This window comes from Mercenaria mercenaria, unplaced genomic scaffold (genome assembly GCF_021730395.1).
Source record: "Mercenaria mercenaria strain notata unplaced genomic scaffold, MADL_Memer_1 contig_4951, whole genome shotgun sequence".
Classification (NCBI taxonomy): Eukaryota; Metazoa; Mollusca; class Bivalvia; order Venerida; family Veneridae; genus Mercenaria; species Mercenaria mercenaria.
In genome coordinates this window covers 47,262-66,986 of record NW_026463222.1, presented here as the reverse complement: position 1 = coordinate 66,986, position 19,725 = coordinate 47,262, and the positions used below count along the sequence as shown (strand labels likewise).

General features: G+C 34.4%; 1 protein-coding gene across 1 annotated transcript in view; it reads right to left on the bottom strand.

Annotated features, from left to right (window-relative positions):
- Positions 1–4,294: 4,294 nt before the first annotated feature.
- Positions 4,295–19,725, bottom strand: part of LOC128554337 (uncharacterized) — a 61,498-nt gene continuing 46,067 nt past the window's right edge. Inside the window, exons 10-14 of the mRNA XM_053535614.1 lie at positions 17,153–17,285; positions 14,871–14,972; positions 13,758–13,787; positions 12,340–12,422; positions 4,295–10,448 (exon numbers count right to left, since the gene is read on the bottom strand). Coding sequence (XP_053391589.1) covers positions 10,153–10,448; positions 12,340–12,422; positions 13,758–13,787; positions 14,871–14,972; positions 17,153–17,285 — 644 coding nt within the window. The 3' untranslated portion in view covers positions 4,295–10,152. The remainder of the gene's footprint in view (positions 10,449–12,339; positions 12,423–13,757; positions 13,788–14,870; positions 14,973–17,152; positions 17,286–19,725) is intronic.

Genomic DNA, 19,725 nt, shown 5'->3' with positions numbered 1-19,725 from the left:
AGTATTTAGGTACCAGAGGGTGGCTGATTTACGTCGATATTGATAATGCGATGATAAAATATGTCTAATTTAACATGTCTGTTCGTCGTTTGAGCATCATAGACCAAACTTGCGTTTTACTACGAAACCATTCGTTTTCTAGGGATATAGAATATTTCGGCGTATGGACAGACAGTATGGATATTCCGTAATACTAGTCATTTAAGTGGAATGTGTATACAACTGAAAATACAAAAAAGAAAATAAGCCTTATCAGACCATTGTTGTCCAAATTCGCCATTTTTCCCCGAACCTTGGCGGTCAAATACGCTCGGTCTGACGTAAGAACGCAAGGACTATCGTTTTGCTTAGTAACCAGTGTGACATTAGGCAACAAGCCAAGTCCGCCCGGTGTCCAAAGGGTTACAGCACTAAGACTTGACTTTTGACCACAAGTATGACTTTTACCTTTGAGGTAGGGACCTGGGATTTGCACACGACACTGTCTCAGTGAGGCAAATATTTATGTCAAATATAAACAAATGTGCACAATCTAAAGCATACACCTTCTATATTAGAAAGCAAACAATTCTTTAAAATGCAGGCAACAAGCATATTTCTATCTTAGATTCAATAATAGGGAAAAGTTTTGTCATTATAAAGGTAAACATAATATTAAAGTAACACCTTTATCGTCAGTAGTCTGGTCGGCGTGGGGCGGTAAAAGGGAAACAGAAAATATTAAAACATTCGATACAAAATACAAATCCAAATAAACAAAATATTTCAATGCTTTATTTCAGTCAGCGCTTCCTGTTGAGATGAGCATAGAGAGAAAATCAATTTCTGAGAAAACATTGGTATCAGTAAATTGATATCATTACAAATTATTTGTTCTCAATATACTTTGTAAGCCTAATTGTGGAATAATGATGTTGTTTTTACTTTTTATGTAACATGTATTATGTTGTTTTTTTTTAAATTTAAATGATTAATTCAAAAAATGGATGTTGCACAGATTATTTATTCTATGGTATAGTTCATGTCCTAATTCCTCAATTAAGGAAATGCGGATTGTAATATATACAATGGATCAGAAAACCCCGCAGATAGAATTAACTCCTCCTACGAAACAGAAATCACGCATAATGTGCGGAGAAATGAATTGCTCCCAAGGGACATGAAAGCCTGACAACTGGCAACCAAAACAATGATTTGGATGTTTATTTATAACTGATGTGTTTCAAAGCCATTATTCTAAATCTGCTATTTAATATTAAAATAAAAAAAACATGATCTGTAAATAGTCTGCTTTGAATTTCTCTTTCTCGAATTTCCTTGACTTATTATTTACAACTCTCATGAAAAACAAATATCAAACTGTTGTTTATTGAACGGTAAATGACTTCTTATCCTATGCACTGTGCTGTTAGATAAGACGTGGCATTCCCTGTTTGATATTTGTCTTTGTTTTTTACTGAATTCAAAGTTACATAATGCACTTCTAAATAGTGTATACATATTCAATAATCTAACCAAAAACAAGACTATTCGGTATGTTTTCATTTAGATATTACAGTTTTAACATACTTATAATTGAAGGTTAATGGCAATTCAGACCTTCCTGATTTTTTGGGTGTATGATCAAATCTAGCCAGATTAATTAACACAAAGCTGAATCTCAACTCATGAAGACGTGCTGACCACATGTAAACTCAATGCTGACGAGAAATTTATTGCAGTGTCATGGTTCCAAGTAATAATTGTGGCAATGACTAAAAACAGATCTGGTGCGCCAGTGATATATTACAGACGCCGATATATACCGGATTAATTAAGTTTGAACGAAAAATATCTTAAATGTATATAGTGATACTGACCGTAACCTTTAGTCAGTATTTTATGCATATTATATCATAAATGCATGCGGACATGCAAAAAATGTGTAATTTTGCCGTGCGCTCCAACTGATAATCATTCCGGGTATGCACAGAACGGCTGCACCAGATCTGTAATGAGAAACACCGATAATGTAGAGTATATTTGGTACTCCGCGTTACATCGTATAGTCGGAGTACCTTTGTCCGGTATTGTTACAAACTGATTTAGTACGCTGAATGATTCGAGCTATATATGAGAGCTTTTTCTTTATTGAAAATCAGTTCTAGCGAGTCACTACTGGAGACGACATCGCCTTAATTCAAATTCAATGCCAAAATGAAAAGCATGTAAAAGTTCGGAAAAAAAGGTCATATAAATGTTTTAAATCATGTTCACGGTTGAAATTATTAGACACAGTGTCAAGTTGTATAATTTGCATGCTTACACATTATTTTGAAATCGTTCACGACGATAAAATATAATACATATTTTACGAAATCGTATATTTAGTAAATGTAAAAATTGTTACTCTCAGAGGTTTTGCAAGCATGAGACCCAACATTCAGTGGTACTAGACACTCGCTTATAAGCAATGATAAATTGGTACATGTTTTTTTTTTACTCAAAATAAATATAAAAAGAAAAGAATTACAAATAAGAAATACAAAACTTTTATTTCTGTTTTTTTCCTGTCCGAGTCGACCGCGTTTTGCAAAACTTCAAAGTTTATGTCGTTTATTATCAAGTAGAGATTATTTGAACTGTAGATACCAGTAGACTAGTTATACATGTTAAGGACGCTCGCTACAGTTTCGTTTTTTTTTTCTCAATAATAGATTTTGATGAAATGTTTTGTATTAAAAGATCATGTTACGATGTATTGAAAAATGAAATAAAAATACTAGGTCACCAGCTTTGTTTCAATTTAATTTGCCCCTAGATATGGTGCTATTTTTAACATTTTTCAAAATTTCTATAATCCTAGAATATATTTCAGTAAAGTACAATAACCAGAATAAATTTGATATCTTAGCATTTTTATAACGGAAAACAATATATCTATTTGAAACATACTCAGAGAAATTAAAAGAAAATGATTTTGTAAGGAAAGGAATACTTGTTCAGCAGACCCAAGGGCTATTTTTGTATATTTTTGTCAATTTTAAGTTGGTACTTCTGCTATTTTATCGAGTTTCACATAAAAGAATTTAATCAAACTCTGCACATACATTTGGTAATGTCTACCTAATCTAAAACAAAAAGAAAATTGATAGGTCACCATATTAGATTTCGCTTAAATCAGATTACAACGAGGTGGGGTGTGGCGGGCATTTATACAACGCAGGTTGGTACGAAATACTCTTTCAGTGTTTGAGCAAATGGCTTAGAGATATATCAAATTATCAAACAGGTGGTTTTTAATAAGCGGATTTTAAGGTGTTTCTGAAGCATTTTGATGTCATAGAACGATGAAAGTTTCTGCCTTTCTCCGAACAAAACCTATAGTTTACGAATACGGTTGTACGGTATCGGTACGGTACGGGATTAGAAACAGCTATGACTCAATGCAGAGTTGGAGCGTCGGTATAATTTACAGACTCCAGTATATGTCGGATTGAAGCAATTTGAACTAAATGTACTTTAAATGTATATATTTTGTAAACATGGTGATACTTACCCTAACATTTAGTCAGTGTATTATACATAGTTTACATTAAATGCATGCGAACATACAATAATTTGCAAATTTTTGCCGTACGCGACATTAGATAATCACTTCCGGGCATGCGCAGAAAACCGCTCCAACTCTGTAGTGAGCTACATCGATTAGAAACACAACCAAATTGGCACGGTGTTGGGGTAAATATCGACCCGTCCGGAAAAAACTGTAGCGAGTGCCTTTAATATTTAAGCAGAGATGTGTTTTTCATTACATATTGATATACTAATATATTAACTGTATGTGAAATAATTTTGTTCATGACGAAATGTCATGTTGTATTTCACCTCATATAAAGAACGTCTGTCGTCCCTAAATATAGGCGTCTCGCAAATCGCAGTGAGAGTTTGTTATTATTTTGTAAGGGTATAGATTGGACGAAATCAATCTGATGAACCAATCTGAGTAGACTTGCATTCCTACATGTATTTTTAGTCAGAAAAAAAAATCCAATCGCTAATTTCGCGAAGATGATGATTTCAAATATTCTATTACCTTATAAATATATTCACATTTTTCAATTAAGTCAATTTATAATACAAAATATGTAACATTCACAGAAATAACTATCTAGTAAATCGAATAGTGTATAAGTAGAGGACCCTTGACCAGTCTACAAACATGGGGAAAGGTTCTTACGGTTGTTGCTGACAGTTTATTGTTATAATTATGATTATATACCAGCATTAAAAGAAATTGAATGATTTTTGAAAAAACAATTCACTTTGAAATTTAATTAAATCAGTTCGTCCTATATACATTTTTTGTAATCTAAACACAAGAGTAATACAACAGCTCATCAAGACTATCTGAAGTTGTGTAAAATCAGTCTTTAAGAAAAATCTACAATGCGGATTATTGATCCGAACGGGCAAAATTTATTCTAATGATTTTTGTGGCATAGGTTTAGCTGTTTACCTGGAAAATGAAACAGTTAATTTACTGTAATTACAAAAGAAGCTTCGAATTAAATATATTTATAATACAAATTCATATAACTATGATTCCAACAGTAGAACATGTACAATAAAGCAATCTGCATAATTATGTAACTTAAAGATATATCATGAATATATAACAAGTGGTTTACCTGAATATAAATAACATAAACCGTCAATCAAAACATAAACATAAACCGTCAATCATGAAAAATAAATATCAGCCGTCAATTCTAAGATAAACATAATCCGTTAATTAAAACTATAAACAAACCGTTACTGTAACAAGAGATCACAGAGTGATCTTGGCGCCCACCCTGAGCCATTTTTGAATGGTCCAAATTTAAAGACTAGCTAAAGGTCAAAATCAAGGTCAAAGTTCATTTCGGTACACAAAACTGTGCATGTGGCCCATACATGTGGTCCAAATTTAGAAGTTGTAGCTTTAGAAATGTGAAAGTAGGTCACTAGATCTTTCAAGGTCAAAGTTCATTTTGGTACACAAAACTATGCATGTGCTTCAAATTTGAAGGCTGTAGCTTGAGAAATGTGAAAGTAGGTACTAGGTAAAAAGCAAGGTCAAGTTTCAATTCAGAATTCAAAACTATGCATGTGATCCAAATTTGAAGACTGTAGACTGAGAAATGTAAAAGTAGGTCACTAGGTCAATCTTAAGGACAAAGTGCATTTCGTTACACAAAACTATGCATGTGGTCCAAATTTGAAGACTGTAGCTCGAGAAATGTGAAAGTAGGTCACTAGGTCAAAATCAAGGTCAAATTTCAATTCAGAACACAAAACTGTACATGTGGTCCAAATTTGAAGCCTGTACCTTCAAAAATGTGAAAATAGGTCACTAGGTCAATGTTACGGTTAAAGTTTATTTCAGTACACAAACCATTGCATGTGGTCCAAATTTAAAGGCTGTAGTTACAGAAATGCGAAAGAAAGTCACTAGGTCAAGATCAAGGTCAACTCGTGTCAAGGTTCATCTAGCCACTCAAAACTATATATGTGGTCCAAATTTAAATTTGAATGGACAAGAAGATTTTTAAAGTTGTTCCCTATATAAGTCCATGGGACCCCCGGGGTGGGGCCATATTTGACCCTAGGGGGATAATTTGAACAAACGTGGTAGAGAATCACTTAATGATGCTACATTACAAATATCAAAGCCCTAAGCTTTGTGGTTTTGCACAAGATGATTTCAAAGTGTTTTCCTATATCAGTCTATATAAACCATGTGACCCCCAGGGCTGGGCCATATTTGACCCTAGGGGAATAATTTGAACAATCTTAGTAGAGGACCACTAGGTAATGTCACATACAAAATACCAAAGCCCTAGGCTCAGTGGTTTTGGACTAAAAGATATTCAAAGTTTTTCGCTATATAAGTCTTTATCAACCATGTGACCCCCGGGGCGGAGCCATATTTCAACATAGGAAGATAATTTGAAAAGTCTTGGTAGAGGACCATTAGATGATGCTATATACCAAATATCAAAGCCCTAGGCCCTGTGGTTTTGGACAAGAAGATTTTCAAAGTTTTCCCTATATAAATCTATGTAAATTATAAAAATAAACGAAAGGCCATAACTCACTCAAAAATTGTTGAACGAATCTGATTTTCAGGGGGAACAACTAGGGTACCAATACATCATTCTGACAAAGTTTGGTCAAAATCCCCCCAGTAGTTTTTGTGGGCAGCGAAGCGTGACCACAGATTTACCATACCACAAATTTACGGTAAAATTCTTAACAAGTAGTTCCATGTCCTCCATAAATTTTACGTAATTCAAGTGTGTTTAACTTTCAGAAAGCTTCTGAGATTCAACTTTATCAAAATGCACTGCTTAAGTATAAATTTGTCGTAATCTATTTGTTATAACAAAAACAACGCGTATGAAAATGAGCTTGCTTTCTTAGATCACATGACCAAAACAATTCTTCATCACGTCACCAAAATAAACTATAAATAACTTAAAAAAATTCTATAATCGGTATTAAAACCAAGTTGCCTGTTTTGTAAACGTTTTAAATCAAAACTCAGTTCCTACTATAAAGGTTAAACGAAATTTTATTATTATAACAACACCAAAGAGCTTGTTTCGGTCACATGATCATAAAACATCTAACTAGCACGGCGTGCGTTCTATTTTCAGATAAATTACACCCGTGTATCCGTTGAACTTTGTAGCATAGAAAGATATATAGCATCAACAGAAGAGGTATTTATTTTTCATAGAGAAAGATACGGTCCTTTCATAATATTTACGTAAATAAGTTTTATTTGCACGACTTAGGAAAATAATTGCAGCCGTAACGGAGGGGGCGAAAAATTCGTACCTGTTTCCTAAATATACGAACGTATGCACTTCAGTTTGATTTAATATTACATTCCAGCTGGTGTTTGTGATTGTCATATCATTAAAGTGTATAATTAATTAAAAAGGAACATTTTTAACCGGTAGATTTGCGGTGTTTTCGTCCCCAAATATTCACGTTCTGGCGTATGATTTCTTTTCGTATAATTATACAATAGCGGGATTCGGAAGACTGCAACGAAATCATTTGAGATCAATTAAGTAAGTTAGAAAAAATTCAGTTTTTAATATTTGAATTTGAACAATAATATTCGTAAAAAGATCCTTTGGAGGCATAAGAATGCAGCCAAGAAGACTAATAGCAGACTCGGTATGATTGAGTCTGTTCTTGAGAGGTAATGAAATGTGCCCCCTAGCGCCGGCTTAAGCAGACCTCTGTTACACATATGTTAAATGGACTCCATGATCCAGAAAGGACCAGGAATTTAACAACACTAAAACCTGCATATTGTCATGATTATGAGGCATATTATATTAATCTACAGCTGAAAACTGACTGAATGCAACCCGAAGATCATGGTGTGTGCTGGTTGTTATGCTTGTTTTAAAATTGAATGAAACATTTAATTTCACTGTAAACATTCTTTTATGGTTGCTTTGGTTTAGGAACTATTCTGAAGTGTCTTTTGTCTATGCAATTTATGTATAATATATTCATGGTCTGCTACTGCCAAAATGAGATCTCATTTGAAAAAAAAAATAAATGAAAAAAATGCCTGTCAATGTCACAGAGGCCTGAACATGGAAACCCGTTTCTGATCAATAACTTGAGGACCACTTGACCCAGAATGTCAAAACTTCATAGGATGATTGGACATGTTGAGTAGATGACCCTATTGATTTTTTGAATCACTTGATTAAAATTTAAGGTCACAGGAACCAGAACTTTGAAAACAGTTTCCAACCAATAACTTGAATCATTTGACACAGAACCTTCAATAGCGATGATAGGAATTACAAAGTCGATGACCCTTAATGTTCCGGGGTCACTTGACTTAAGGGAAAGGTCACAGAGGCATGAAGGTGGAAAAACTCTTTCTGGATCAATAACTTAAGAATCACTTGACCCAGAATATTGAAACTTCATAGGATGATTGGACATGCAGAGTAGATGACCCCTGTTGATTTTGGACTCACTTGATCAAAGATCAAGGTTACAGGGTCCTGAACATGGAACACGGTTCACTTGAGAACCATTTGACCCAGAATTTTGTATCTTCATAGTGTGATTGGACATGCCAAGTAGATGATCTCTATTGCAGCCAAACATTAGTGTCTCTTTGTCTTTCGCTACTATCCTCTATTGACTTCTTGCCTATTACGACTATGCATTGGGGGACAAGGGAGACACGGGTATCTTCTTATTTAAAATTTAATTGCTCTCACTCGAAGGAGGATGGGTATATTGTAAATATTAATGTTTGATGATGGATGTTGGTCGGTCTGTAGACAAATCAGTTTCCGGATGATAGCTGGAGAACCTTGGGCCTAAGATCATGAGATCGGGAGATTTGTCATGACCAGCAAATGACCCCTATTGGTTTTGAGTTCATTAGGTCAAATGTCAATATCACATTGACAATAGAACTATTTTGCCAGAAAACTAGATTATACTTTTGTCTAAGATCACATTAAGACTGGTAAATGACCCATGATTATTGATTTACGATAAATACGTTAAATGTCCCGTAGGCAGTGACCAAATAATTTCTGTTCCTTGTCAGTTAATTCATGCAAATGTACTACAAGCTCTTGTTATAACTAGAATCTCCAAACAACACATAATTATCAATTAGTCCATGACATTTGCTCACATTCACTGTTATTCCCTCTGTTCCAGTAAAGGCAGGATGTTTCCCATTGATTGTTGAAAAAATGCTTATAGTTCAAAAAAGATTTTGAGCAAAATTGACCAAACCTCACAAAATTTTCAATAAGCACACGAGCTTTGCTCATATGTTATTTTATCCCCTTTGACTGAGTAAAAGCAGAGTTTTACCCCTTGATGTGGTAAACGAAAGGTTAAAAATGCTTATTGATCAAAAGTAGTTTAACTAGAATCACCAAACTTAAGCTAACTGTTCATGCTCATTACCAGAAGCTGTCAACCGCTGCCCACATCAGTCCTCTCAGTGCTTTGATTTTTAAAGTCAAGGGGAACTAATTGAATTTCCTATGCCTACATTTCAATGTTTTGGCTTATGGTTCTTCTACGGTGTTCCGTTTGACTTTTTACTGAATCCAAAACCGCGATGCACGATGGTATGTTGGTGATAACGCGATGGTACGACGGTAAAAATGCGATGGCACGATGTTGATAATGCGATGGTACGATGGCGATAACGCGATCCGCGCAGTTTGGTCAGGATCCTTGCTGTTCGCTTTCGAGGCCTATTGCAATTAGAGAAACAGTTAGCGAACAGCATAGATCCTGACCAAGCCACTATGTTGGTTTTCTCATGAGGTGGCTCATTTGTAAAAATGCCAACCAAACAACTATTTCCAGTCTTTCGGTTTATATACAAATACATAAGCCAACGCTAAATTGATTTGTAGTTCTTAGTAACCTCAGAAAGTGTTTTTCAGAAAAATATATTCTCTCCATCGTGTGTACAGAACAACATATTGCCTGATAAAATTAGTACACTGGAGCAAAACGCTTTCGTATGTGATGCTCACGTGATTTAATTCTTGTCACGAGGTTTCCTTTAGCGCAGATTGGCCGGTAAACTTGCAGTGATTCCACCCTTTCAAATAACCAAATGATTAAATAACTGTTCATTGCCTCATGTAACATCGCTTCGTCATCGATTTTACAATATGCCCAGTTCTGACAACAATAAACGTTGATCATAATTTTATTAAAAATGCTCTATTTCTTTTAGTTAGGCAAGGTAAATGACAAGTTTGTAATCGACTTTTACCATCATCATCATTTGATTTATGTGAATACGTGCTAAGATGTCAATACTTTCATGAATTACAATATGAGCTCTGCGTGCATGTATGGCAAATGACATGCTTCGAGTACTATAACAGAAACTACCATATTAGATTGCGCTTAATGAATAATAAAACATCAAAATATTTACATACAAATTGCAACAAATATTTACCACATATTAATGTTGCGTTTTTTTTGTGTCCGTTATTTGTTAACATTTTACATAAAGAAACGAAAAACAACAACAACAACAAGAAACAACAGTCGTTTCATCTTTGCGTGAAAGAACTGGAATTTCAAATCCTTTTATGCTTCTTCAATGTTTTTGAAAATGTCGCCAGGATTTACTTTTGCACGAATACAGGCGTTGCGAAGTTCTTCAAATGTTGCACTGTTTTCTCTGTTTCCTCTCCATTTGAACAGCATTGCTGAATTTCGCTGTACAGAGTTGCCTCTGTGGTCTTCCTTAATGTGATAGAGCTCAGTTTCCAATAAACCCAACTGCAAACCTAGTTGATGCCATTCCGGTCCGATACTGAGTGCTATTGTACCAATTTCCTTATCTGATGGTCTTCTTTGAAGGGTATCAACAGAAAGGTTTGCTGAAATGAAAATTACATCTAACTATGTTTCATAATAAATGGAGCTAGGAAAATGTATATATGGGTATCCATTTTTGAATTTGCCATATTTGTAGTATTTTAACTTAAGCAATGATGCAATTTTAGCCATTCAAAGATCTCCACTAAATAAACAAGGCAGTCTGAAAGACAGCTATACCCCCGCCACAGTTATTGATAGTGAAAGGGTTCATCGATTTGGACGGAAGCATTGAAGGTTGAGACCTTGAAATTGGGTCAACATGGCTGACTCGTGATTCTGCATAACGTCTTAATGAAGTGATCATTTAGAAATTGAAGGCTCAAACATTTGAGTTGTGACATTGACCTTGAGCTGGTATGGGTGTATTTTGAGTTCTGCACATCGTCGCGATAAGGGAATAATACAGCCAAGTCACATAAAAAATCTTTGAAAACATTTTCATGATTATCCTTCAACGGTTTAGGAGAAACAGAGCGGACACAAAATTGAAGGCTCAAACCCCTGACCTTGAGTTGTGACCTTAACCTTGAGCCAACATGGCTGACTTACAAGTTTCATGAAAATACTTCAAGGGGCTTAGGAGATACAGAGCGGAAACAAAATGGAAGGCTAAAACCTTTGACCTTGAGTTGTGACCTTGACATTGAGCCGAGATGGCTGACTCATAAGTTCTGCACACTGATGAGGTGATCATTTGACCCATGTTCCATGAAAATCCTTCAAGTGGTTTAAGTTTATAAATGGAGCGGACACAATAGTTACCGACAGACAGATAGACGGACGGGTGCCATACGGACAGCGATTACAATAGCTCACCCTGAAGTTGGCCAAAAATCAATCTGAGTATATATACATAACCGATGAATAGGTTACCTTTTGGAAACGTTTATTTGACATGTATGCACTGGCACTTGTTAAAGGGATATGCTTTACAAAACAAGTAGCTTTCTTTGTATGCATCTTCACATACACTTCTAGTCGGCAGGGACCTGGATACATGAGATGTCTTGTATTGATACCGGATGAGCTACAAACACGATACTCAACAAACAAACAAATATATATCTGAAAGTTTCAAACCTTTTATGTATCTGGTTAATTCTATTTTTATACACATTTTCCATAGTCCTTGCGCATTAGGAAACAATAGATGAATTAATAAATAAATATATAAATAAGACAATTTTGACCCCGGGGTTATGATTTGAACAAACTTGGTAGAGTTCCACTAGGCAATGCTTCACACCAAATATCTAAGCTCTAGGGCTTCTGGTTTTTGAGAAGAAGATTTTTAAAGTTTTTCCTTTCGGTTGCCATGGCAACCAGAGCTCTGTATGGAATTCAATTCTTTGAATAATTTTGAAAGGGGGCCACACAAGGATCATCCCTGTGAAGTTTGGTGTAATTCTGTCCAGTGGTTTTCAAGAAGAAGATTTTTTTAGAAATTGTTGACGGACGACGGACTACGCACGACGGACGGACGACTGACGACGGACATCAAGCGGTCACAATAGCTCACCTTGTCTAATAATAATTCATGTCAAGGTTGGTAAATGTCCATGAACTAATTCAAGATAAAATGTCGATTAAATGTTGTCCTTTTTTACTGTGTATTTTAGCTCTGGCGGTTCAAAACTGCAGTCAAGCTAAGCCATATGACCATTCTTGAAAGAGGTCCATGCCAAGACCGGGATGTTACCTACAAAGCCTTGTGTAATTCTGACTTGCAGTCAGAGAAGAAAAAAGATGTTTAAGATATAATACAGACATAGGCCGATGAACGACTGACCATCTATTTGATAATAGCATATTAACTCAACTGTGCTCAGGTTTATGTTAGTGTATGAAAATATTTTGAGAAAGCAGTTATTTTATTAGTAGGTCCCTTACGATTGTCAGAGGATTCGTTTACATCGTTTACATCACATTGTGTACATGCATCTAAAAGTTTCGCTGTCACTTCATTGTGCCTTCTGAAATGAACAGAAATAATAACGTGAAAATATTGTGCCCTACAGAAATTAGGAGGATACACTATTTTTTCTTCAATTGTACAAACCATTAAAATATAAGAACAGCATAAAATTAATCCATCTAGACAACTCATTTGAGTATTCCACATCAATATTTTTGCTTGACATTGCTTTGTTGAGCTCACTGTAGTCACGTAAGAATTTCTATTGCTTTAGTTGTTAACATATAAGAATAATTTCTTTCTGGTGGGATAAGGAAACTATTTGGTTGAATCACTGGCACCAGAACAGAAAGAAAATGTCTCTGTACATGTTATACCTTACCCCTAGGTATTCTATAAGAACCATGGTCATGAACGGGAAAATATACTAACCCGTTTCAATCATAAATTTCTCAACATAAACGCACAGTTCGGTGAATGGGTACCTAGTATATTGAACAAGCGATAATTTATCTTCCATCGTGCACCAGTCACATTGTCTCAATATTCCATATTGCTGAGATTATCAACATATTTTATGCTTTCGTCAACGTTACAGAAAAAACTTGCTTGACCGTCCCTAATGAACATCCGGTCTAGAGGTCACGGCAGTGTGCACATGTTTGGCGAAATGTAAACAAACAAAAACAGAATTAAAAAAAAAAAAATCACATTTTTACAATAAAACTCGAAATGATGAATGAAATTCATCTTGTATATGATCTTTAATTTGAAATTGTATATTGGTCTGCATCTGTTCTGTTTATTTTATTCATTTTGCACGTTTATGCTGCATTTTCACATTTTAGCGAACAAGTGTAGTAAAATGACGATTGACATACATTTTCACATTGGCCAATCAGAATGGTTTTGTAATCTAGAACGGAACTTCACCAGGGAAGTTCAAGCAAGTTTTTTGTGTAACGTTGAAATAACTATAAACTACGCGTTGTTTTTCTAAGATAAGATGTATTGAAGAAATATGACCGGTACACAATGGAAGATAAATTACCACTTGTTTGATATCCATAGTACACATTTACCGAACTGCGAGTTTTAGGTATGAAATGCGCGATTGAAACGGGTTAGTATATTTTTCCCTTCATGGCCATGGTTCTTATAGAATACCTAGGAGTAAGGTATAACATGTACAGAGGCATTTTCTTTCTGTTCTGGTGCCAGTGGGTTGAATAATAACATAACGATTTTCAAAGAACTGATTTGTTTGTAATTCGCCGGAAATTCAAAACGTAATACCACCTTAACCCAGAAAAGCATTATTATTTAATGATAAACATAATGTTTCTTACAAAAATGGTTGTATATTAAGTTAGAGTGAACAAACAATACGTACGTGTTATAATAAATGTTGTAGACGACAATTCTGAAAAATCGTAAAGGTTTACAGTGTGTTTGCAAGAGACAATTTTTTATTAACTGTTTAAAAATATCATAAATCTCCAATACATTTACTTTGTATTTATATATATGTTTATTGCATGAAATAAATAATTGCATAGTCATTTTATTTTAATTGTCTTTTGATATATCTGTCTAGATAATGCAATGGTTAGTGGTGTTAGTATCCTTATCTCGACTGTATTTGTTAAAGTTAAATGCGCTTTTTGCAAACGCAACAAGGTGAGTCGCCTGACACACTTCAATTTTCAAAATAATTGAATGTCTATAAATTATTTAGTAAACAAGAGCTCGTAGAACACGAAATAATCCTCCACCCTTGATGCATTCAGTAACTGCATAAGGAACAGAAATTATTTGGTCACTGTGCATTGGAACGTACTGACTTCAAATCAATAATTATGGGTCATTTACAAGTCATAAGTGACCCCGTATCAAATGTTATCTTAGACCAAAACATTCTCTAGTTATTTAAAAGTTATACTGTTCTGCGTCAGTTTGACCTTGACCTTCGATCTACTATCTCAAAATCAAAAGGGGTCATCTGCTGGTCATGATTAATTTCTCTATTAAATTTCATGAACCTAGGCCCAAGCGTTCTCAAATCATCGTCCGGAAACGTTCGTGAGTTGTCATCCGTAAACCGATTGGTCTACGGTCCGACAGACAGACAGACAAACCGACCGACTGACATCAGTCAAACAATATACTCCTCCATCTCTTAAGGGTACATAAAACTAGTCTGATTCGTTTTAGAAACACCCGATTTAGTTGTTGCAGAAAGTTGTTGAAATGTAATAAAATGTGTTGATATCTGTTGACCGGTGACCGCTATACGAACGAAATTATATCTGACTCCGGTAATTTTGTAATGTGTAAGATTTAAAAAGAATTAAAAGCAATACTTTTAGAGAACAAGTGAATCTTCCTAAGCTCAAAACAAATTCATTTGCTTTTTGTTGGCACTTGGAATTTAGCTTCAGGCTTACGTTTGCAGTTAAACAGACATTGAATAGAATCAACTGTTTTCTTTAAATCCTAAACCTACCGTTCTGCACGTCTGTGTTTTGTTAGACATGTTCCGTTCCCATTATATGCGTGTGCTCCCTCGTTGCTAAGAAGAAACACTTTGACACAACAAATTCTGTTCCTGTATGAATAAAAAAAACAACAAATATTTGAACATGTTATTGAACATTATTGAAAGTCGTACTAAAATGCATAGATTCTAAAGGACATTAACCACAACGTGTTTTTTCTTACTATTATGAAATTACAGGTACCGGATGAAGGCACAATATTTGGTTATCTTGACTGTTTTGTTAAGGTCAACTAAATATATTTCTTGTTTTATACAGGCTTTAGATGATCATTTAACTTCGTTATGACATTACATCATAACAATTTTACCCATAAAACGAGTTATTTATTCATTTTCAATTACCCATTATACCTGGCTATAAGGTTTTTTCTGCCGAGTTCATTTTTTGCTATAAGGTGTTTTACCTCTTTTACTGGTTTGTTTGAAGATATTTGCAATTTCACCATTTTTCCTAGTTATGCCCATTTCTAATTATTATTTTCATTTGGGAACAATAAGTAACATTCTCGGTGTAGATTGTGAACAGTGCAAATTTTATGTTTGTAAAAGAGTGCGATATAATACAGTTTATGTTTTGGTAACAAAACGTTGCTGACTCGGTTATGCATTGACCACTATGATAGCATTCGCTTTAGATCTTTGCATTTGATTGTAAAAATCTTAATTATTAGATAATCAGAGGTAACCAAAACCGTTTGAAGTTATATGTTTATTAATTTTTAAGTAGCTACTCAATAATGAAAATAGCTATATCCCTTTTGCTATTTTACACCTATCAGTGTTTAAGTACAGACAAGATTAGAAAACGATTTTACAAAGATTTTTAAAATAGGGACCAGTTTCCTAAGCGAATCTTTTCTATAACTTCCTAAACTAATCCATATAGGTCGAAGTTACAGTCTACAGCCATTTGAAATTTGTAAATCTCCTATAGAATAAAGAAGAACAGTTATTTAGTGTGTTGTAACCTATAAGGCATACACACACTAAATCGGAAAATGGCGCAACACTAAATTGTCAGTAGCATAATGGCGGATTCAAATAGGTCCCTGTAGAGCTATTTTCCTTATTTTCTTTGCATTGTTTTGTCTTTAAAGCTTGAAAGAAATATATTGTTTCATTCTTAGAATATTTACATTAGGTGATATACTAGCTCATGTAAATTCAGTAAAAACTCTGAACCAAGTCAAAAGTCTGCTGTTTGGAGTACTCTGCTTTACAGAGGATTTCGTACAGGCATTTGTGATGTACATTGCTTTTTTGTATGTATATTCTGATTTCGGTTTTCAGAACTGTAGCTTAAATTGTCTAAGACTGAAAAGCGCTTCTAGGCAAACACAAACGAATATTCTCCTTCGGTATATTTTCTATGGAGATATCAGTCAAACGTTGTCACTTCTGTTCCAAATTTCTAATTTTTCAATGTTAAATACAATACCGTCAAATAGGAAGTAAAAGCAATTCTATGATATTGGCAGTCAATGGTAAAGTTTTAAAACTTATATTAATCACAATTAATAACATGCCTTACATGCAAAATAAGGCACATTTTTGTTTGGGTGTACAATATTATCTAAAAACGGCTGGTTTTCATATATAAACTCTAAAATATGGAAATGACGTGGAATAAGTTATAAAACTTCTAGTAGACATCCAACAATTTGATTCTGCCTCTGGGTTTATACCGCTCCACCTAAAACTCTACGAGTTGTTTTGGCCATGAATTTACAAATTTGCTGCATTATACAGCATTTATTTTACACGTTATATATAGATGCATCATAGAAATTCTTTAGACAAGTTTATATATATATGTATACGTGAAAGGACAGACCTTGTAATTTTAGAGGGGAACTTATGCATTGATAAGTGAATTATTTTAAACCTCCTGTAACATAATTCTGTAAATGTTTAAGGCACTTTATAATTAGTACAAATTCTATGAATGTCTATTCAAACGTTGAAGAAAGTTTAATATAATTATGTAGAACATAAATAATGTGCACTAACATGCTTTTACATAATATCTATGTGAAATAGAACTTTCGCCAGGGAAGTTTGCACTAGGCATACAAATGGAACTGTTTGCATGAACACATAAACTGATTATATATCTCTGTACAAGAATCTGGGATTCTTATATCAATGACAAAGTACATGTATAAATAAACGTTTCTTTTTCACATTTACGATTTAAAAATATAAATAAACGTGACAGATTTACGTACTTTCTAGGTCTAGTAAGATCTTTAAGCTTCGCTGCGTTGCCAAAAAGGATAGCCAGTAGAACAAGTCTGATGAAGAATTCAACAAGCTGAGTTAAGTTTACTTTTTTGTGCTCGATGTCCTCAAGGGGTTCCTCTAATATAAGATAACATAATATTATGTAAATACCACATTCCTTTTTGTGGGATAGTATATATTAACATTGGGTTAATACAGTCAATGAAGGCGAAATCGGAGCTGAGAGCATTGTCGTCAATGTTACTGACAGTATTTATTTGCTGAAATTGAGCAATAGAAATAATGACAGTATTTTATATAGTATCGAACATTTGTTATGTGGGAGTTCTTCATGAGGTGTAATAATAATAATTATTATTTATTTTGTTTTTGATGTTTTTCTACTCAGTAAGCTTTGAATTATACAAGTGATATATATTGGTAATTTATATTTTTTTTTCAGTCTTATAAACGACGGTATCTACTTGTAGCAGTTAGCACAATGCACAACTCTATAGTGTTGCCTCACCGGAATACCAAGCTGTAGACGCGTGGCAAGATACCTCGCATAGTCGCATTATACTGACACCGTCTTGACCAGTACTAGAAATATCCTCTTAATGCTGAGCGAAGAAGTTACTAGTATCATTTTTACGTATTTGTATGACGCGGACAGAGAGCACATTCGAAACGGATGCTCAACCACTAGGCTACCGAGGCGGTTACAGAAATAACTAAACGAATAGACAATGATATTAACCAAACATAAAACGAACGTTGTAGGTCGTTGCCTTAGACTTACAACAGACGATTTACAAAGTCTGTTGACATCAAAATAATCAGTAATAATGGTAATTACTTTCTTCATACTGACACTGATATTTTCTCAGAAAACCATTTCCTTTTTAGGCTCATCTCAGAGGAAAGTGATATTGTAATTTTTTTTCCGAAAGTGCTAATAGAGAGAATTGATTATATGGCAAAGTGCTTTACATTTAATTACTCTAACAACTGATGCCAGTCAAAGTCGTCTGAACGCCATATTCCAAATGTTTAGTGAAAATAGGAAAAGTTGTCTTTTGAAAGCGCTTGACGTCGGGTGACAAGCACCATACCCAACGCGCCTTAATCACAATAATACACTTCGACGAATTTCTAATTGGCCACCCTATAAAATACAATATTATGCGACATATTTAATCAATAAATATAAAGTGTGGTTATTTTTGTATTTTACAAACTAACCTATCGATTTACAGAAAGAAAATACGTATTCATGTACAAAGTCATCCATGTGGAACGGTAGGTGCGAAAATAGCCTAATAGTATGTGCTCGCGGTCCTCGTGCACGGCATGGTAGGCTGTCGTATTTTGTAGAAATGTATTCTTCGTGGATTGCCTTTTATTTAAAACATTAAATATGGCGAGAATGAACAATGCAGCATGCGCTCAAGCCGTCGGAAAAGATTCCTGCCAGCACCCCATCAGACAAGTATGATACGCGTCGTTATAAAAGTTGCAATGTGTTTAATTACTTGTGCAAAATACTGACAGAAACAAGTTTTCTATCAATCTATTAAACTGGAACTGCGTCATTCCGCCGGTTCTTTTACCTCATATCCGTATCAATCGCGGTATGATGTTGGCGGCTAGAGTCACACAAGTAATGCTTGCGACACTCCAATGACCTGCAAAAAGCCCGATTTAAATCGTGTGGGACCTGTTGAAGCGCGAGTTGCACGCCAAGTATCTTCACAGATACATTATATCCATGAGAAAAAGGTGCCGTGCTGTAATTAAGGCAGCTTGTGGACATAATAGTACTGAAAAGAAATCAAATACGACGTGATTTTGATTTTGCAGTTTTTGGTTTTTTAGGGTGTCCATGTTAACCCTCTGTTAAGTTATTTTCCCGTGATCGAATTTCAATGATTTTTGTTTTACGTGTTAGGAATAAATTGTATTATACTTATATTTGGTTATTTGTATTTTCCCGAATACTTTTCCTAAAATATGAAAAAAAAAATAGGCGGCCAATTAGAAATTCGTCGAAGTGTAGCTTACATGAACACAGTACATGTAAAAACAACATTTTATAAAAGAAGAACGATTCAATAAAAATGTGTATATCATGAGCTACTACTAAACACATTAGCTGTCAATTACTCCGGTCAAAATATATGATAGTAGTCAAATATATGAGAGTAGTCAAAGTTCACTTAATTCATAGCCTTCATTAAATAAAAATCATAGACAATTGTACTATACTACCCGTGGTTCGCAATAGTTCTGCTCTTGATATAAATAATCAGTAAAAATATAACAGGCGTGAAATTTGTAACATATCTGCACATTTTATATTTTAAAGACGTTCTTTCAGTCTCTCTAAATAGTCAAATGAGTGACATGGGAAATCAAGCTATGCAAACTTTACAAGTCAGTTGACAGAATACGCGAATTCAGTACTTGCGCAGTTTGATAAAATTTATAGAAATTTATCTAGAAATTAGAACATAACTTTTCAGCATAATGCTTGAGATACAAAATATGAGCTAGGTTAACTCATTGTAAAGTGGAC